Here is a 22,059-nt window from a genome sequence, read left to right on the forward strand (position 1 = left end):
AAACTGATACCCTCCATATTCAAAACAAGCAGGACAAAATCAGAACACAGCAGTGGTTCCATTATGTCTTACACGACAAAAATACATCTGTATCTAACAAATACAAAGCCTCTGTGTGAGCACAGTCTCTTGTGTTACCTGTAAGTTTCTTCCATATAAACACACTTAAAAGCAGTTTCCAGAGAGGCAATGATGGCAAGTCTCGGAATTCACTGAATTCAGCTTGATATCAGAAGCACGATTTTTGGTGCAATCCCATTGGTTGAACAGCCACAAATGTGGTCCATTGTTCAGGTGTCACTGGTGGTTTCTGTCACCCTGAAGTCTCACCCTCACTACCTGTGGCCGGGGCTCCTGTGGGTCGCTGTGTCCCCGACTAGATCTTCCTCCACGACATTAACATAACCTTCTTTCTCTATGCAGCCTGCCACGACCTGCAGCACCAGCCGGAGCCTGCGGTCCAAGGCCTGGAGGTGACTCTGGATAAGGATCGGGGACAGTCGGTCCCGGAGCAGGGACTCCTCCATCAGTGAGCTCAGCTGGTATTCCTCTTTGGCCAGCAGCTGGAGACGCAGGTAAGTGGATTTCCTCACCCTGGAAAGGATAATTGAATTGAGTATTTTACATATAACTCTACTTTCATTATATTTTCTTAGTGATGACAAACAAGGGACATAATACTGTATTTGTACTGTGAGGAAAGATAGCTCTCAGCACCACAATGACCCATTTAACACTGCTCCAAACAAACAACCAACAGACTGACCTGCAGCACTGGCTCAGAGGCACCAGGATGGACATCTCATCATGTGAGTGTTTTCCAAACCTATGAGGAAAGGGAAAATTAAAAGATAAAAGCAGAAATTATCACAGACACACTGTATGTTGGACTCGGCTTAGCTGTTTAGCCTTTTGCTTTATTAGCTCCGATCAATCTTCTTAAGCTTTGTGAGAAATATTTAAAGGTTAAGATACGATAGATTTAAATCAGCCAGTTTCATTTCTATAACATCTCAATATTTACAAGATTTCACGTGTTATTTAACTTTTACAGTGGGTCAAACATTTAGTGGCTGTTAAGAAAGACACATTAAATGTCTTTACCCTCTTCCGTTGTCCAGGTGAATAATGAAGGTGTCATTTCCAAACTTCTCAAAAGTTTCATAATGATGTCGATCCATGTTACCTTGACAGAGGGAAATTTGTGAGAAAGAGTTAAAAAAAAAAGGCAAAAACACTGCATGTACTCATCTGTAAATGTGATATATTTATGTGTGGTGTCAAACCCAGTTTAATCTACTCTTACCCATTAAGAAGTCAAAGATGGTCATATCCATGACGTCCAGCAGTCGAGTTCCTCGGTCATACGGAGGAGTCTGCTTAACCTCGTCACAGTAATCTGGATCCACCTCCCACCTGAGAATGCATCCAAAATATATGTATTTATATAAACACCGCCATTCAAAAGTTTGGAGTTTCCTGCCAGAAACACTTAACTGGATACAGTCAAATGTCTGTGAGGCTGCTCTGTATTTTTAAATGGTCTTTAATGTTTCGAGGTTGTAGAAAGCCCACTTTTACAGACTGATGTTTTCCTGTACGAAGAGTTTGTTTTGTAGATGGAGAATAAAATGCTGTGGAATGGTTCGACTGGACTGATGCTTGAAATGGCAGAAAGCAGGGCTGACCCGAATACTTTGAAGCTGTAAATGTTGCCATGGTAAACAACCTTAAAACCAGTATTGAGATGCTTAATTTTGTGTTTTGTTTTGTAATTAGTAAACGGGTGGAGGAAACTGACAGAGGGTGGCCAGGGTCAGACACAAATGATGCCAGTGTCCTCAGCTCGGTCACTGACCTTCGCTTCCAGCAATGGCAGTCAAATAAGGAAAAGGAACAGGTGAGACGGGCAGCGGATGGTCAGCCCGGTTGCTTTGCATCCAGTGAAGGGGCCTGACCTGCAGCGCTCTCAGTTATTATCACTCTCACACATGCACAGTGGTGCTAGGTCGTACCAGTGTCTGGTTGGGTGGTTGCCTCACATAAATAAATACGACTCAATACTATAAGGGCTTATTTTTACTCTGTATTCAACATGCTAAAATAGTTACATCAAATTTAGTAAATGTCACTGCTCATGTACACCCATCCCTCCTTTATGTTGACATTAATTCAGCCAATAGATGGCACTAGGCACCTAACAGATTCATGAATGTGGTGCATTTGTGTCTTTTCCTCACTCTGCTTTCTTGCGTTTGTGGTAGGAGCGTCTCCAGGGGTTTCTCCACGTCTTGCGTTTGGCGAGGTTCAGGTCTGGCAGGAAAGCTGCTAGCGAGCCTTCGATCTGGTCCGGTTTACCGCACAGAGCATGCTCAGTGGAGCAGTAGTACGAGCACTCACCGTAGAAGCAGACGTTATTGGCTGAGGAGAGAAAGGACAACACACTGATTTAGAAATGGTGTCAAAGAGGAAATAATCATTATGGTGGAAGATTTCCTATCTCACGTGCAGCATTAAACACAGGTCAAAGGTCACAGAAGCGGGGAAGGGAGTGCTGCTGACCCAGCAAAGATGGTGCATTACAGTCAGAGTCCTCTAAGAAGATGTGAGCACAGACCAAACTGGCTGCTCTGAGTACATACAGCATGTAAAATTAAAACAAACAGCATGTAAATTAGTATTATCTATTTAAGGGTGACGTCATTACAAAACATTTTGACAGACATTTACAGCATCATTCCAAAAACTTAATAGAAACTTAAAAAAAATTATATAAAAAAAAAGACATTTTGTATAGCCCTAGTTTCCACTGTAATATATGATATCTTTATTTTTTGTGGTCTGTGTTAATATAAACACATCATCTAGTAACATAAAAAACAATTAGGAAATGGCCAGTTTATAGTGGTTGGAGTGGGTATTAAGTAAATTAAATTAACTGTCTTAAATTTATTTGGAATAATGAAAAAGCCATTTAATTATATGTTTTATTGAGTAGTTTAAGTGTTTATCTTTGCAGAGCTTCGGAGAATGAGCTGGTCCACAGTGCCACTCTGTGGAGACATTTGACTATTGCTGTACTTATACCACACATGCTACTGCACATTCCTGCCATAAATACTGAGCACAGTGGGACACACAAACTCAGACTACCATCACTCACTTCGTTCATAACCCAGTTTGTTTAAACCTGTAGTGTCTCAAAGGTAAAGCCAGTGTTGTTCTGTCTTCTGCCCAAATAGTGTGAGTGATGCAGCCAAGAAGCAGCATCACTGTTTCTACCTGGTGAGATGAAGAAGGTCCTCCACAGCTTCTTGTCACGCGTCACATCCCTGATCTCCCTCGTCATGTTGACAAGTCGCCCCGCCACCGGGGGCACTCTCCGGAAGTCAAGGATCCTGAGGAAAGAGAGACGCATGTACATTTACATGTAACATTTAAAATACAGTGAATTTTTTAAAACTGCCAGTGCTGTCAAGATTGCCATAGTGGCAGATTGTAAAGCCTGGTCTAATTTTTATTCATATGTGGATTTTGGATTTCTACTTGAACATGTCTACATACTTTAATGTAAAATAAAAAAACACTTTATTTTCCTTATACTGTCTCTGCTGGAACATTTGTATTCATCCTTTATCTGTTAAGCAACTGTCTACTTAAAACAATACTTTATCCACAAAATGGCCATTTTTATATCACTTACTTAACACGTGTTATCTTGAATACGTGAAGTAATTGCTGCTTTTCTTGCACGCCTCCACAGAGAAGGGAGAATTCAGCAAAGGCAAACATTCTCACAAATTTAAGTTATTGGGGACTGGGTTTAATAACAGCAAAGGTTTATCAAAACATCCATTTGCTATCATACAAATTTTTTTGTATAATCCAACTCTTTTTTATGCTTTTTAGTGCTTCCGAAGCACATGCATTTTGCTAAAACATTGAAATGCAGCCACTTCCGCCTATGACGAGCTTGAGCACGCACATGCGTATGACCTCTATGACCTCCTCAAACGCATGTGTGTGCCCAGGCATGCTAGTCGGCCATATGTGAGTTTGTATTGACGTGTTTGAAATCAGAATGTTTTAGTAAAAATGCACCTTTGGGAAGTTTTAAGTATACGGCTGGATATTAGACATGGATTATACTAAAAGAGTTGTGTGACAGTTTGAAAATGGATGTTTTGATGTAGTTTTGCATTTGTTAGATCCAGTCTCCGATGACCTCAAGTCTGCTCTGACTGACCATGACTGTAACAGAGTATAGCGACACTTTCAGCGGCGAAAAATCCCAAATATTTACTTCCAGACCAAAATCCTTAGAACCATGTTCCAACTGCAATCTGATCTGAAATTAGGAACAATAAATAACATCGACAACAAACAACCTATAGCGTGCCTGGAGCAGATGACTATATAAAAAAACTCTGTAAGGAGCTGACATCAGCTTGTGTCATAAGCAAACTAGAAAAATACCACCATGTGGTTTTTATACCTCTGTGCACCAGTCAAGTTGCACGTACAGTTTACCTCCATGTCTGTGAAAACATGGATGCTTCACACACATCTTCCCCTCGCAGCAAAACAGATCTGAACAACCAGCAATTTCAAGGTGAGCACCCACGATTTTTGTCACCGACTCTTTATCTGACCAAATGTCTCCTCTTCTGTCCCTGAGTCATGATGATGACTAACAGCCAGAAAAGTGTTTTCACAGAACATTATGATTTCACAGTTGACCTTTGACCTCTTGGATATGAAATATCAGAACGTCACTATACGAGACCTTTGCGTGAAATTTGAACATATGAATTCTTGAGCCAAGGCCAAAAACAGGTTTTATGATGTCACTGTGAGCTTATCTTTTGACCGTAAAGCACCAGATTCTGATCAGTTCATTCTTGAGTCAAAGTGGACATTTGTGCCAGATTTAAAGGTCACAGTGACCCTGACCTTTGAAAACTCAAATCTAATCAGTTCATCCTAGAGTATACTCAAACTTTTTCGTGCCAAAATTAAAGCCATCGTGGAGAATCAACAGACAAGGTTACCAGGACCTTCAAGGGTCAAGGGACCTTGACCTTTGCACTATAACCACCAAAATCGAATCAGTTTATCCTTGAGTCCACTCAAACATTTGTGCCAAATTTGAAATTCCTTCTGGGTTCTTGAGATATTGTGTTCCCAGTAATGGACCGGATAGATGGATGGACAGACGAATGAACAGATGGATGGACAGACAAACTTGAAAAATAACCCCTCCAGCCTCAGCCGTCACCAGCATGGAGACATAAAATCTTATGAAACAGAGTATTCAGAATGGTCTGGGGTTTTCGCTCACAGAACTTTTATGTGTTTAACTCAGCATTTTAAAATTTGGCCGCATTTAATAGGATCATCCAACACTGTGAGAATATATAACAGAAAATGAGGAAAAGAAAAACGTCCCCTTTAAGTTTGCCCTGAGCACATGCAGCAACAAAACATCTTCAGCCTCCAGCTCATTCTCCCATGGTGCCCCAGGCAGTGCAGATTTTCAGAGCGTCTCCAGCCAACCAGGAGAGATATGAACGCTGAGCACCTGCCCTGCCTTTGTGAGCTGCTCTGAACCAGCCAGCACTCTTAATTTCTGCACCTCCTCTGCCTGCATCATCTATTAATCAATGTTACCGGCACACTGACACGACAACAGGAAGTACATCTGCTCACCATTTCTTCAGCAAAGTTATAGTATCTTGGGAAGGACTGAATGTCTGCAACCTCTTAGATTTAGCTTTTACTGAGTGTTATGGTGGCAAACATTACACGTCTCACATGCAGCTGTAACATGAAGCCTCCTGTTTGTCTCTAGAAACACTTCCTCTGCTTACTGAACATGCACAGCACCCGTTGTGGACCCTCCATGAATAGCTTTTCAATAGGTTTAACCAAGGTATGATTAAAAGTATGATTATGTATCATTTAGGATTCTTATTGGCACATTAGCAGATATTAAGTATTCATCATTACAAACTCACAACATAAATATCAGGATTCCACAAATCTCATCAATAAGTACGGCCGCAAGAGAAAGTGGGGCATCAGGATACTTTTCTTTTTACAGAAATAAAATGTTTCGAAGTTTCAAATCGAACCTGTCAGTACAAGACTTGATCTGTATCACTGCGGCAACACGAGACGTTTAATCATTCATCATCTCTAATGTCTTTGTTTGTGATTGGCATCAAAAGCAGCAGTTATTCACATTTAACATCCGCTTCCAAACAAAATAAGGATGGAAAAGGTTTGTGTGTATATCTCCCACCTGTCCTACCAACATACACTAAAACACACACAAACACACCCTAACCCTTTGATGTCTATATTTAGGTGGTAAGGCAGGCGTTAATTCTGTATGTAATTCTTTATGGTCTCAAACTGTTATGCTAAAGGATGCACTATAATTTCGGCATGTCATCTATATTGGCTTTAATTTGATACTGGTTTTAAAATGAACTATCGGCACTGGCCAATATGCTGACTTCATGTACAAAAAACCCTAAGCTGAGCTATTTTTCTTATTTTGCACAATAAATGAATTTAACATAAACTTAAAAGATTTGTATTTTATGTCTATATCTGCTGATGGGCCATCATTATAAGACTTTGCAAAATATGATGTTATTTCCACCACAGGAGAGACTTGATTGACTAAGATTAGACGGGGAAAAACGTGGACATATCGATATCAGTATTGGATATCAGCCAAATGAGTTTCATATATCGGCATATAAAGATATCAGCAAAAAATCCAGTATCGTGAATCCCTACTTTTCCTTTCTCATTCTTTTCTTATGTCAGAACACTATACCTATTCAGCCCCTGTTTAGCCTCCCTCACTGTATATTAGCTGTCCAAACGACCCTGACCTGTTTAAGACTAAAGCTAAGCCTCCTGGGAGCGGGTGCACACACACTGACTGTCTGAGTGGAACAGAGTTGGCGAAACTTTAGCCTACAGAGGACAGCATTCAAGGCTGCAAACTGCACCGTCATGTCGGACCCTGGTGACAAAGGAGCACCTGTGTGTGCATGTGCATGTGTGTGCACCCGAGCTTCTGTTTGTCTGCACTCTGCCTATTACACACCTCCGAGTCGCAGGGAGTTCACAACAGCTGGTAATATGGCGAAGAACAGAGGATGAAAAAACCCCTGAGACATAGAAGTAATTACTGGAAAGAAGTGATGCTGCTTTTTCCCTTAATTCTCGAGGATATTTTGATGTATTTCATCAGAACTGTCTAAAATTAGAAATCAAATTAAAGAAAGTTTTAGCCTCCTACTCTGGATTCCTGGTTCAATATGAAGCCATAAACTAGCAATAGCTCAGACTGGTATCCAGAGGCTGCTGTGGTCAGGAAGCGGGTCTATAATTCATATGCAGCCCCGCATGGTGCACGCAATCCAAAAACAAACTGCTCTTTAGGGGCACCGGAGGCAGCACCCCCTCTCCTTCTCTAAAACCATGTCTCGGTGGTAACGGCGTGCCAGTGATTTCCTGCTTGGCTCCATCTTCCTGCCCACGCAAACACATGTCGCTGACCTCATCTAACAGAGAGCGAGAGTGTGTGTATGTGTGCATGTGTGAAGTAATTACCACGCCCTCAGCAGACCTCGAGACGACCCGCGCGACATTAATCATCCTCCCCCAGAATCCCAAACTACCACGTATGACTCTTCTTAGTGTTCCTCTGATAGGAAGTTTCTTTTTTACCTTGTCAGCTGAAGTCCGTGTAGTAAAAGGATCATGTGGAAATCAATATACTCAGCAGCGAGTAAAGGAGATGATCCCGGCGCTCGGTGTGTTATCTAATCCCTCATGTACCAAATCCCATTCAAATTTTCACAGCTTAAGCCCAATAAGGCACATCTCCGGTTTTTAAAGGGGTTAAAGTGTTGTCGTCTGTGTGAATGGACGTGTGCGACCTGTCGGTCCGTCCTGGAACACGCCGTGAAGGGTAATTTTAAAACCCACTCGGACAGGAAACAGATGAGTCACAAAGATTGCTCAGGGTTTTTTTTTTAAGGAGAAAAAGATGAAAAAAACTCACCTGTCCAAGTGAAAAGCGGCAATCTCAGCGTTGTGCCTCTCAAAGTCAGAGAAGTAGAAGAAGTCTGGAGGGGTTTCCTGGTCCCGCGTCTGCCTGAAAGAAAGCGTTTAAGAAAACATTAAACATAACATCAACAAGATAATTTTTTAGTCAAGGCCATCCATTTCTCTTCAACATGATTTCTTTTTCTTGTTAGATAAATAAACTTGAGATAAGAGCAACAAGAGAAAACATGGTAAGAATGAAAAATCTCCCTCACAATTTATATATTTAGGTTTAGTCCAAGCTGAAAAAGATCTGTTGAAGATGACAAAATGAATTCATGTGATATTCTTTGCGTGTACCTAGGGATGCCACAGTATTGGTAAATTTTTCTTTTGATAGCCCGGCAACCATTAACTGACAACTAACAAGTTAATTTTTAAGAAAAGAAAAACTAAAATGACGTCAAATACGAAACTGCTTTCCCCTTTAGTCCAGCACTCCACTGACTCTGCGAGTTTACCGCCACATTTCAAAGCATAATAAGCATTAAGAGGTTGTGAAATTGCCATGAGGAAACACGCTGAAACTGCAAACCACCCAAGTTAGGGTGAAGCTAAGTTAGCTAGTACCGCTGCTTATACCTGTTTACCACAGAAATGTCTTCATGCTAGCTGTGGTAACATGTGGAAACAAAGTGCCGATTACCCACCCTCTTTACTGACAGCAGTTACTGAATGAGTGGCATCGCTGGCTAGCTCCCACCAGACCTTGTCATGAGTGTGAATCCTAACATAACAAAGCAATGGCCCGTCTTACTGCCTGTGATTGGCTCACCCTGACAGTCTTATCCTAACCTTAACCAATATCACTCTTTCTGCCCAAACTCAACCGATCCAACCAATGAACATAACAAGTACTACCCAGGTAGTGGAAGAGAAGGGCGGGCCATTTCTCGTTCTCTTCAGAAAAAGCAAGTTCGCGACTCTGTTGATGCACAGTGCAGTAACCTGATGAGCAAAATGATGAGATGAACCCAGTGAATGAGTTGATAACCCTGTTAGCATTTCAGCGCCTCCGGTTCCCTCGTCTCATAGTCAATGGGTCTTTTGAATGGGTTTTTTACATTAAATGCCTGAAATGAGGTCTGTGGTTAACACAAGCTAAAGAGACTTCCACATTTTGTTCTAAGACATAAAATATGTAATTAAATACTCCATTTAGAAGATTTTATGTGTCTTAAAAAAGGTGGTTGCTAAGATGTAGCTAAAGGAGACTACAGACCGTCGTCATGCTGACCACACAGCTAACTGCTTTGTTGTGGTGTCACTGTTTAAGTCATACGATTGTACTGTAGTTCGTTTATACCCTCACGTTAGCTTTTTACTTCTGAAGATTGTATTTTAGGCTTCAAAGATCCTAATAGTGGTGTTTATCTGTGGAGATTATCTTGCTATCTTGAAAACTAGTAAAATCATAAATGTTTGTTTGCCACAGGGCTTATTTTCTTCAATAATACAAAATCCAATGGAAAAATCCAATTGACTTTTCGGGGAGGGCATCTGGGTGACACTATCCTCTGCACTGTTCTACAAAACAAAGTCATCCCTGGGGCGCTCTATAGATGTATAACCGGCCAAAAAATATTCTCGACGTTAACGGATTAACAGTTAGCTGATAACATGCCAACTTGTGCCGCCCCTTTCTTGATAAATGACTCATCAGAAAGGAAAAAACAAAACAGACAACAGTAAGTCGGTTATCAAAAAAAAGAAAATCTATAATGACAGCAGGGGGAGTGTTTAGATGTTATAGTGCGCCATCTTTTGATTCAAGACATCTCTTGAATCAGAATCAGTCTCCTCAGCTTTCATCGGCTTTCCGTGTCTTGTGGGGTGAAACTCATCTCAGCGTCTGCATCCCTTTCTAGGACAGAAGCTGACGCATGAGACCAAAGCCTGCGCGGTCAAGGCTGCTGAAGGGGAGCTGGATGAGATTCTTGCTCACATCCTGCAGTTCCTCAAACACACACACACACACACACACACACACACACACACACACACACACACACACACACACACACACACACACACACACACACACACACACAACACACACACACACACACAAACACACAGACAGACCCACAACCAGGAGATGTGAATCCCTGCCAGCAAAGCCATGGATCTGAGTCAGGAACTGCCCGAAGCCTCTTTGTGTCCGTCTGTCTGTCCCTGTGTCTGTCTGCTCACTCGTCTCCCAGAAGACTATCATCCTGCAGTTGCACACTTGCTTTCTCTTCCTCACACACCTGACATTAACCTGCTCTGCTTGCGCACAGTCAGCTAAACCTCACACATACATCATACATGCTGCCACTTAACTGTATCCCCTCCTGCTCCGCCCTGCTTTATCCTTCCTCCCCTCCTCTACTCCATTAGTGTGGATTGGACTTCAGGGTGCATTATTTTCCCTTCCCTTTCTCTTCTTCTCTACCAATTTTCCTTCACAACAGAAATTAACCTGCCCCCCTATTCTTTTTCATGTCAAGGAAGCAGACATTTACCCATAAATCAATTGCCGCTATTGTGATCCCTTCTTTTCTCAGTCAGCGGGAGGAGGGGACTAATGGTGTTTTTATTTTCAGGGTGCAAGGTAGAGGAGAGATACTGTGCACATGAAGAGGGGGTGGAATAAAAGGTAGTGAGGGCCTCTCGGTTTTAAAAGGTGACCTTACAAGCCGGGGCGCTCAGTGCATCTGTGACGCACCTTGTTATCACTCAAACATGCCTTTTATCAAGGCGCCTTATCATGTGCAGATAATCAGCATTGCTTAAAAGGCTCAGCGGCACGAAAAGAAGCAAAGTTCGAGCACTCAGATGTGAAACGGAGGCTTTCTTCTCGTACTTTCATAAGTTACTCTGCATGGGAAGTCAAGAAAGAAAGACAGAGACGAAAGTTGAAGGTTGTTTCTCTCTCGAGAATCTCAGAATAAAATGTCTTCAGTCAGTTGCTGTAATGATGTTCCCTTTCAAGCTGCTCCACCATATATATATTTTTTTCTCTCTTCCTCCCTGATTTTACTTCCCCCTTTGGAGAATGTGTAACGTAAACCTGACTGACAGGTATTACAGGCTTTGGTTGCCATGGCCACCAAGATGTAAGATGCAATTTCCTGTCAGGGAGGAAGCTTAGAATTTTTTAATGTAACGCAATAGCAGGTTTGTGATGTGAAAAGCCAAAAACGCACACTCTTAAATACACACACACTTTAAAAAAAGCCCAAATAAATAATTTCCCCTCACAGTTTAACACACCCCCTTCATGAGCGAGTGTCCTTGATAATAAAAGACTCTTTATCTGGAGTAGAGTGTGATTAGGCTACAGCAAACGTACTGCTCGTAGTTCAGCAGAATCTTCAAGAGTGTGTGTGTGTGTGTGTGTGTGTGTGTGTAGCGATGAAGCTGAACTGCTTGCCTATGTGGACTCCCTTTGTGCTGACTTGGCAGTTTTAATGTTCTTTCATGAGCTTAGACCTGCACAGTGGAGGGTTATATTAGAGGGATGGGAACACAGCAACAACAGCTGTGGCCCAGACTCTGCATACACACTCCTTTTTTCTTTCTGTATCTCTCTCTCTCTCTCTAAAACACACACACACACACACACACACACACACAGACACACACACACACACACAGCCAAGCCGATGATACATGTTGGTGACAGGGAGAGGGCAGCAGAGACAAACCCAGTGAGATAAAAACTCACAGCCTGCTAACCACTTACATCACACCTTTGGAAATGAAATGCTCATGTTGACTAAAAATGTGACAACATGCGTTGTGTTTACAAATCACAAAGTACACACTCCCACTGCTGAACTACTGCTGTAATGGCATCTTGCTACTGATGCAACACAGAGAACAGAGTGCAACAGACAGGCAGGGTGCACAGGAGATCTGTCATCTATTGGTAATCCACAGCAGATTTCAGCCCCCCACTGACACACGTCTTTGTCTCTGTCTGGCCCTCTGTCCTGTGTGTATGTGTGCGTGTGTGTGTGTTTAGGTGGCTAAGAAAACGAGTGCTTTGCTGTGAGATCTGGGTGAAAGCAACTGCAACACTTATTCATGCACACATGCAAATGAAAAGATCTTGAACATATCACGTTAGCTGTTGGTGACTTAGTCATGTAAGAGGTTTTTTTATTTAAGTATATTTTTTTGAATAATGTATCAAATGACAATGTGAAAACAGTGTGTCATTTTGAAAGGGGTGGCTTAATGTGAAGAACCCACAGAGAAAAATGAATCTGCAGCTCAGCTCAACTTTATGAAGCTGTCTGACCTTCAACTTTAATGCTATTTGGTGTATTTCTGCAGTTTTGTAATGCCTGCCACCCATGCCGTCACCACGGACACAAAGAGTATAAACTGGAAAAAAAAGACATACCCCCCATCTTTCTCAAAATCCAACCAAATGGTAAAACCAGGTAGTGATCAAACAGAAATCCAAATTCTGTTACTGCGTTGCCTCAAATCTTTTCTGAAACATGTTTAAGCCTAGCGTTTAAATGTAATGCGACATCACAGTGGGAGGGACTGGTGATATAATGAAGCTGTTGTCAAGCATTGTAAGGAGCAAAAACGACAATGGCAAGCACTAGAAACAAAAAAAGATGCACAAAGGCTGCTCTAAATGTCTTCTAAACATCGCCCAGTATCTTAATGTGATTTAATTTACTCCACTCTTGAAAGTGAAACAGGAAAAAACCCTGTATGTTACCATTGCTACACATCTGTGTGAACTTTAAATGATGTTAGATTCAGGCGGATGCGTTGGTTTCTCAGTTAGTGGGGACGCAATGTCAGACTGAAGAAAGAAAGAGAGTGTAGCAAGTTGACAGTTCTGTCTGATAACAGGCAATATTTATTTCATCTAGTTAATGCTGCATAATACTCCAAGAGAGAAACTTGCAAACTACATTCTAATGCGTTCTTTGGGGCTCAACTTGCTCTGAGCCTTAATAGTTATTACACCCTTTAAACAAGATGTGGTCAAAGTGTGCGATCAAAAAGTCATAGGACTACAAGAAGAGAATAAGTAATACGTTTGCCATAAAGAAGGAGAAAAAGAGATAAGAGTAGATTCAATAATATTAAACTTTGCTTAGTTTTGTCTAACCTGCTTTGATTTACCAATTCTGCTCCGTCACCGTGCAGCCAAATGAAATTCCCTCTCGCCAGCCTGACCCTACTTAACACCAATTATCAAGCATCCAGCAGCTTCTCTCCTTTTTTGTTCCACTTCTTCCCTCTCTGTACCATCATCCATTGTCTCTGTCAGTCCTTCTCTTCTCCGACCAGTTTTCCTCACCATCAATGTTTACAAAACAAATTTCACCAAAGTATCATTTTCCCTCCCTCTTGACACTGTGATTTCAAAGGAGTTGCACTACGGCGTGCCTTCTCTCCTGTGAAATAGTCCGCTTAGAGTCTTTTATGCACATGCAAAGCAAGTAATTACTGCAATATATTCAGGACACTGCAAGTAAATGACACCTTGTAAAGTACTCACACACCTCTCAAGGTGACAGACAGGTGGAAGGATGGAAGACCGAATGAAAGATTGAGAGATAAAACCTCCTCAGCCCGGTGATTTGTGTCAGAGGATGCTTGTCTGTCAGCAGCAAAACAAGCACAAGTCTCAGAGAAAGCTCAGAAAAAGACTGGAAAGGCTGTGTGTGTATGTCCTTAAGTTTACACCTGCAAACAGCTGAAAACAGTGAGTATATATATACATTCTGTGAGTATTCCTGACTCTGTTTGCGCTGATTCCTCTTTATTTTCCCTTCACACTCCTTCGCTTCCTCCAACATCGATATCGGTGAGGGATCTAAGAATCGGCCCGGGGCCCCAAGGTAGCTGTGTAGATTGAATTTCAAATCAATGTTACACAAGTTGTGTTCTAGCCGCGGCTATTTTCAACACACGGAGTGAGGAGCCGCCAGAAGGGAGAGGCAAGTTATCCGCATGTGTGGGAAGCAGTATGGGCGATATTATCATAAGGATGCTGGGACAAAGACTCGACTTGAAGAGGATGGATGATGGCTGAAGTCAGTGCTTCAATATCAAAGTTATTAGATTCTCATGAGCTGGGTGAGAGTGGAATTGAAATGAAGACAGAGCGAGATTATCAGCTTTCTGCTGCACGAAGTACTCAGTCTGTGTATGTGCAGAGGTGCAAATATCTATTGATTGATCTTTATTCAGAGTAGGATACCCTGGGGAGTCGTGTAGTTTCATTAATGATGTGAATTAAAGATATGAGTTTTTAAATGATGATTTATACAAGCAAGACCATTATGAAGGAAAGGCACCTTACATTATAATGTTGGTAGCGATTTGTCTGTCATAGATGGCCACTGAGAATTTCTAAATCTGATTGGATGGAGGGTTTATGCAATTAAGTGCCTAAAACAAATAATAACAAGAGAAACCGAAAAGAAGAACACCCAGGCTAAAAATACGTGTCATAGTTAGGGTTAGCCTATCTTTCTGCACTACTCAGACTACAAGGATTTGCTTTGATATGGAAATTTAACATTACACAGTTTGAACTGCACTTTTTCCTTTTTCCATTTTGTGGAAATACTTGCAAACATCACTCTCATGCCTGGGTGACATGCTGCCTGTAACATTTGAAAGAGAGATGTCTGAAAATGATTTTTGCTGTATAGATCTCTGCATATATTCATAGCTAACTACATTATGGTCCAAAAAATGGGAAATTCCAATATAAAACAAGGCCAATTTTACGTTTTTTAAAAAAATGGATATGTTAATAAAGACAATATAGCTACACGTTCAACCAAAATTAACTTCCATACAAGTACTTGAGTACCCATTCCCATCATTTGCATATATATGCATTAATAATAAAAATTTGTGTTTTAGCCACAGGAAAAAAAAAGGTCAAATGATACGATATGATGATGACGATGGACAGCGTTTTACTCTGAATGTTTAAACAAATACGATTGCTGTGTGGCACGGAGTCTTTAAAGGCATACTATGCAGTATTTTCCTAAAAACCAGTGTATGGACTCATTCAAAAGTAATCCCTGTCAATCATCACCTGGGACCCACTAGAAGTGGGTGGTGTTGTATATATCTGCAGAGACTCTGTCCTCTATGTCTATTTTTGTCATTTTTCTGTTATTTTGCAGTGTCTGTGCTGGGCACAGCATGCAGGTGAGGTCAGGACTTTTTAAAACAAAAGGTAGTGATCGGATGATAGACTGTAAGCGGCATAAATTCAAGAGGAAACTATGAAAATCTCAGACACTGTGCCAAAACAATGTAGATACAGCAAGACGAAAAGCCAAGACAAAGCTGGAGTCAGCTTTTACTTTCACTTTCATTGGCAACAGTTGTCGAGAATCCATGCACACAGAAAAGTAAAGGGAAGTAAGTCCTTGCGCATAAATGTGCGGTTACAGTATGTTACAAAGCTACTTTATAAATTACAAAGAAAGACCCTGTAGCCCGACTTTCTTTGAAAAAGTCATACAGTGCGTTCTGTTCTCTATCTTCCAATTATCTCATTCAGCTTAATCTCACTTATTCCTCCTTTGCCAATTATCTCAAGTTCCTTCGCTCTCTCTTAGCTGTCTGACCTTCTGTCCATAATAAAACCCGCAGGCACGAGCTGAGGCCTTGAATTTGGAATCTTAACGTCCGTGTTTGAGGGAAGCTGCATAGCTGTGGGCTAGGTCACTATCTGTGACCAGCAGAACTCTCTACGGCAACCCTTGAGATAGATGACAGAAACTCTCAGAGTAAGTGTAAAATGTGTGTGTGTGTGTGTGTGTGTGTGTGTGTGTGTGTAGTCATGTTGAGTCACGATCGAGAGTCAGAGACAGGGAATGTGCCTATCCAACTGTCTCATCTGGCCAGATGGCTGAGAGTCCCTGTCTGTATATGTCAGGGATCAGACCGTGGCTTATGTGTGTGTGCAAAGCCCTGCTGCTCTCTAACCTCCCTCTGTGTACTGCAGAGTACACAGAGAGCTGGAAAACAGCACACACATTACTATATGACTACTGACAGGTTGGAGCTGAAGGACTTAAACAGGAGCTCAACTTCAAAATGAAAACATGAACATTGAAAGCTCTGATCGAAATATGATTGTCAGTGATTGAAAACCCTTTAATGCCCAGAGGGAGGGGGATAAGCGCACAATGAAAGACTCATTAACAGTAGAGTACTTCAGACACACCATGAGTTTTATTGCAGTCCCTGCCCACTATTTCTCTCTGCTTCTTTTAGTCATGAAAGTATGGATGCCCATCGTCCCCAGTGTGATGAAAAAAAAAGTTTCTGTAAGTCATTTTAATGGGAAATTCTCAAAATAATGACATAACATCTCAAATAAATGAGAGGCTGTCTCAAAATAATAACCTAGTATTAAAAAAAGAATGACTTCTCTATATATTTCTATATATTGACATATTATCTCAAAATTATGAGTTACAGTCTTAAAATCAGTGTATTATTTATTTCAAAATATTAAGAAACCCTCATGATTATGACTTATTTATCTCAAAATAATGACTCGGTGGCTCAAAAACGACTTCTCTGTCATAAAAGAATAACCTTGTATCTACCAAATATGACTTACGCCAAAATAGTGATTTAATATCTTAAAATAACTAGAAAAAATGGCTTTATTATCTCAAAATGTCTTATTTATCTCAAAATGACTTAGTATCTCAAAAATGATGAGACGCTCAAAATAACTGCTAATCTCAAAATGAGAAACTCTCAAAACAACGACTTATCTATCTCAAAATAATGACTTAGTATCTCAAAAATTACTTCCTTATTACAAAATAATTAGTTAGTATCTTGAAAAATGTTGTACTCATCTCAAAATGATGACTTCTTTTTCTCAAAATGGCTTACTATCTCAAAAATGATGACTTTTTAAAATTAGTATTGAAACAATAATAACAAAGTTCATTATCATATCATTATCTTAAGATAAGTGAGTCACTATGATGAGAAACTTTCTTTAAATAAGGACTTAAAGGACCTTTTTTTTACAGCAAGCACTTTGACTTGGAGAGACATTATTGCCCACTGATGGCTGACACTTTTCTTATTTATAGGGAAAAAAAAAAACAGTTCTGAAAATGTCAAATTTCTTTTTGTATCTGAACAAATAAGCTTAGCAAGTGAGCTTGTTTCAGTTTACAACTTTTTTTAAAGATCCCCTTCAGAAACCCCCTAACGCCTGGTCAACTATTGTGAATAATCATTGCAGTTATTTAAGGGTGAAACCCACTTCCTTCACCTCAGTGTCTGCTCCACATTAATCTAAGAACTATTTCTGAAATTACTGAGAATTTTTTTCCTTTTTTTCCTCTGCTGGCCTAAGTTGACTGGTGCAACATATTCAGTCAGGTTCCTGTGAGCATAGAGCGTAGTGTTTAAAGGCTGAAATCACTGTATAGACCTGACGCAAAGCTGCAGAATCATATCTGGACTTTTGGGATCCCTGCCCAACAATCATCTTAGCAGGCTCCCCCAAGTCTTCAGCACACTCACAATATGCATGAAAAAAAAGCAAGAAATCTTATTAGTATCACTGCGTATTTTTCATTTTCACAAAGCCGCATTTTAGTGAATGCATTAGCGCTTTTCCATGTCAAAATAAGTGTTGTGCTTGTTACTTGATAAGCATATTCACTGCTGGCTTTCAGTAAGAAGTGCTAGTAAATGGCAGCTTTCTGATATCAATAGACTAAATGTTTGATGACTAAGACGCTTTTCAGTTGCATTTCATTCACTCACAACAATCAGAAAATAGACCTCAGTACAGTGATTGTGACATAACAACAGCTTACCATCAGAATCTTTTTTATCCAAAGCAATAGATGTTACAGAAAAATAAAATTATCGCCACGCAGTCGTTCGCCTCCATCCACCAGTTAAGTTGCGCTCACAGTTCACATCCATGCCTGTGAAATCATGGATGTTTCACACACACCTGCCCCCCCGGCAGCACAGAAAATCTATACATCTGCAGCTTAAAGATGGGCACCAAAGAGTAGTGTCACCAATTCAGTATCTGACCAAATGTCTCCCCTACTGCTGCTCACTTATATCGCTGAGTAACGACCAAAAAAGGATTTTTGTATAACATTATGATGTCGCAGTGAAGCTGACCTTTGACCTTTTGGATTTAAAATGTCATAAATTCATCATTATATCCTATCAGACATTTGTGGGAAATTGCAATGCATGAATCTTTGTGTTATGGCCAAAAACATGTTTTAAGAGGTCACAGTGATCTCGAACTTTAACCACAAACATCCTAATCAGTTTATTATTGGGTCCAAGTGAATATTGTCCATCACCTCTGGCTGCTCTTGAGATATTGCATTTATAATAATAATAATTTTAATAATGCTGATCACTTATATCGATATAATAATAATAATTTAGTAATAATGCAATCTTTTCTGAGATGGTTATCAGACCGTGAAAATGACATTTGCGTTATAGAACCTGACATTAACTCGAGCCTAGCTGACTTCGATTCGACCAGCTGCAGCACTCAGTTTTGAGGGTACCAACAGATGTAAGCTAAATGCAGAGAATACAGACTTTGTGCGAGGAAAGAGGATTGGTGCTGATTTTAGGAGTTGGACCCCAAGGGTGTGTCATTAAGGCAAGCAAGACGTCTCAGCAGACTGAACTACTTTTTGAAAGGGCTGAAATTCCTCTGGCTCCTGGGCTGCTATGATGAATTGAAGCCATACAGCATTTGTATTAGTGGGTGCACTGATGTCTTGTCGAGTAAAATCAAGGAGCGAGAGAAGAGGGTGGGAGAGAGACAAAGGATTAGGGCTGGGTATTGTTTAAAAATGACACACATATCAGTACCAATGCCAGTCCTCTTAAAGTGATACTGCTGCAATGAAGTACTTTATTTGATACCTTTTTTTTACTACTTCTTCTGAGTACCCATTATGAAAGCATTTAATTGCATTAAATGTCACCACCACTCCTGCCCATCCAAAAGACTTTTACATCAATACATTTTGGAAGTGTTCAAACTTTTAAAACCTTTATTGATGCTGAACTGTCAACTTTGTCAAATAAACCAAGCATGACTTCACCATATTTCCAACTGTTTGGGTTGTAGCTGCTGAGGCAATGGGCCAATCACAAATCACAATAAATCTAAAGCTTACCATCACTGGCTGTGAGCAAAACAATACATACAGTCTCTTTTCCCCCCTAGACCTGCGTACAAAAAGGATCAAAAGCAGTTAGGGCTCAGTGATAATAAGGCTTGAAAAGAAAATTGCTCTTCAGTTTATATATTAATATTATTTGCAGGTTGCACTGGTTTTCCATGGTTGCAAGATGCAACTTAATAGCTGCCAACTGATACAAAAACACATGCTTGTCTGTGAACACTACAGTTTAATTCTTTAAATTAAACTATTAGCATGATGTCGTTTAACGTGATAATTTATTACAGCTGGAAACAAACCAACAGCTCGCCAGTTCATATAATAATAAAATTTCACGTCCCACTGGTGCTCCATGGTAGCAAATTGTAATGAGTCTCACAACGCTGGCTTAAAAAAATGGATTCATACTCAATGTTCGCAATAAAGTAATTTTATATATTCCACATGGAACAGGCCACAATACAGTGAGTATGTTTGATACATCCCCTACCCAAATTAAAGCTATTGAGTACCAATACTGAGCCCCACAAAGAGGCATAAAATAACAAAAGTTTCCTTAAAAACAAATTCCACTGCAAAAGCTAAGCACTGAATGGACTTGATTTAGGACTATGTGTCGCTTTGGCTGAATCAAAGACCCTCATGGATCACAAATACTATGATGACCAACATGTAACATTTCCTGACACAGTATCACTCACATGCATGGTATGAGTTGAAAAAGAGCGGTGCAAATGCACTACAAAAAGATTAAAACAGGGTGGATTATGTGCATTCACTGCAGGTTCATGTACTGGAATAATACCTCTGTTTTCATATATGCAATGCATGCGAAGTCACTAAGGGGTTTATGCACTTGAAGGATGGGACCGGTCTTTATGGTTTGTCTCTTTCCTGCACCGTCACACACAACAAACAAAACACACATCGGTTTATCCTCAACAATCAGGAGTGTTTCAGCAACACAGAGCCACTCTTGGTCATATTTACATATCCATCCACAGAGGATTAACTGTTTTCAATGGCACAAGTCTGAGGCAATCCTTCGCAGGGTGCGCAATTCATGACAGGCTTTCCACAGGATATGAACTATGAATTATGCAGAACATACACAAACATCAAGGGTATTCTTGGGTCAACAGCGATTAGACGTCAAAATGTGCAAGCTTGGGGATGTTGAGAACAATAAGCTTTAACATGTGTGTGTTGACGCTGCACACTGACAGAATGTGATTCTCTCCTGCTGCTTTCCTCGGTAAATTTCCACATAAACATCCGTGCTGTATCTTGAATAGTTTTTGAGGCCAACCACCTGTTCCAAAAAGTTCTTAAAAATTTGACAGCTATACCGAAGTGAACGTCATAACCACACGATGCACCATAAAAATGAGGTATGTTAAGATTCACTGGGAATGTAATAATACTGTGGATTCTTTTCACCACAAATATTACACAAACCACCCATTCATGTTGTAAAGGAAGGCACTAACACACACAAACAGGGAAGCACAGTCCCTCTACGATCTATTCCAGCAGGAAATTCCTCCCGAAAGCCTCTGCCAGTTGTCTCTATCCCTCACAGCCGCAGAAGTTGTGAGAGAAGGAGGGAGGCATAGAGGGGGGGCTTCAAAAACCGACAGCCAAATTCAAACTACATAATGTGGGAAAAAGTACAAGGCGGCATCCACCTTGACACTTCTGTTCTTACAGAGGCAACAAAACATCAACAAAGTCTGCAAAGGCCGACATCACTTCCATAATGAAAACAAACTGGATAGCGCCCCGCCTGTTGGGATCAATGGGGATTTTAGGAGCTTTCCCCGTATGTGTGTGTGCAAGTTTTTGTTTCTGCCTGCACACAAAATCAATGGGCATTACCATGAGTCTTCATCTCACAGGGACTGAGTAACAAGCCCCGGTATTCAGCATGACATGTAAGCTGAGGCTGATGAGAGGAGGGGAAAGAAAAAAATCCCAGTCTGAGCGTGTCAGTAAACTGAAGAAACTGCAGGGCTGGCGAAAAGTAGTTCTCTCCACTAAGACTGAGGAGGATTTGGGGAAAGATACGAGAAAGCAGCTTCACTTTCTCCTCTCAGTCTGAATTTCTACTGATTGTTCTCTGCATTGGACTGTCACCCGAAAAATCACAAGTAAATTAAAGGGAGGATCCTGCTCTGCCTTGAACACATACAAGGTCTTAAAAGCTGGAGCAATGTTCTGTTTCCAGAATGGCTGCGTGTTCTCACTTAGTCATGAAATAAATTTGAGGTTATAAAAGGCTACAAGAAATCTGTGACCGGGGTGAAAATGCAATCATGTTCTCCTCTAGGGATAAAATTCAAAGCAGATTCCCTGAGCGGAAATTGGCAGATGAGGGGCCAGAATGAGTGCTGAGGAAGAGGAGACCGGACTACCTGCCAAAACCATATAAATCAACCTTTTTTCAAACTGTAAATCTTAACTGCGAGGATTTCCATAAAACGTCCAGCTAGCCTGTGGTACAGGCCATTAAGATTTATTTGATTATCGCTAAGTAGTTGCTGAGCAGCAAACACCAATTAGAGCAAATTATGTTAAATCCTGGGGAAGCATTCATTTTCCGGACCCACCGCCCCAACGAACACACATGCACACACATCAGCACATTCTCAGCAAGGATATGGAGGATTTCTGTACAGTTGAGCCAAGAGAAGGTAATTGGATTGTGAGTAAG

General features: G+C 40.8%; 1 protein-coding gene across 1 annotated transcript in view; it reads right to left on the minus strand.

The window, feature by feature from the left end:
• Positions 1 to 6: 6 nt before the first annotated feature.
• Positions 7 to 22,059, minus strand: part of fam20ca (FAM20C golgi associated secretory pathway kinase a) — a 48,413-nt gene continuing 26,360 nt past the window's right edge. Inside the window, exons 4-10 of the mRNA XM_042505128.1 lie at positions 8,090 to 8,182; positions 3,283 to 3,398; positions 2,241 to 2,421; positions 1,307 to 1,416; positions 1,105 to 1,186; positions 767 to 826; positions 7 to 594 (exon numbers count right to left, since the gene is read on the minus strand). Of these exons, the coding sequence (XP_042361062.1) occupies positions 336 to 594; positions 767 to 826; positions 1,105 to 1,186; positions 1,307 to 1,416; positions 2,241 to 2,421; positions 3,283 to 3,398; positions 8,090 to 8,182 (901 nt within the window). The 3' untranslated portion in view covers positions 7 to 335. The remainder of the gene's footprint in view (positions 595 to 766; positions 827 to 1,104; positions 1,187 to 1,306; positions 1,417 to 2,240; positions 2,422 to 3,282; positions 3,399 to 8,089; positions 8,183 to 22,059) is intronic.

This window comes from Plectropomus leopardus, chromosome 17 (assembly GCF_008729295.1).
Source record: "Plectropomus leopardus isolate mb chromosome 17, YSFRI_Pleo_2.0, whole genome shotgun sequence".
NCBI lineage: Eukaryota > Metazoa > Chordata > Actinopteri > Perciformes > Serranidae > Plectropomus > Plectropomus leopardus.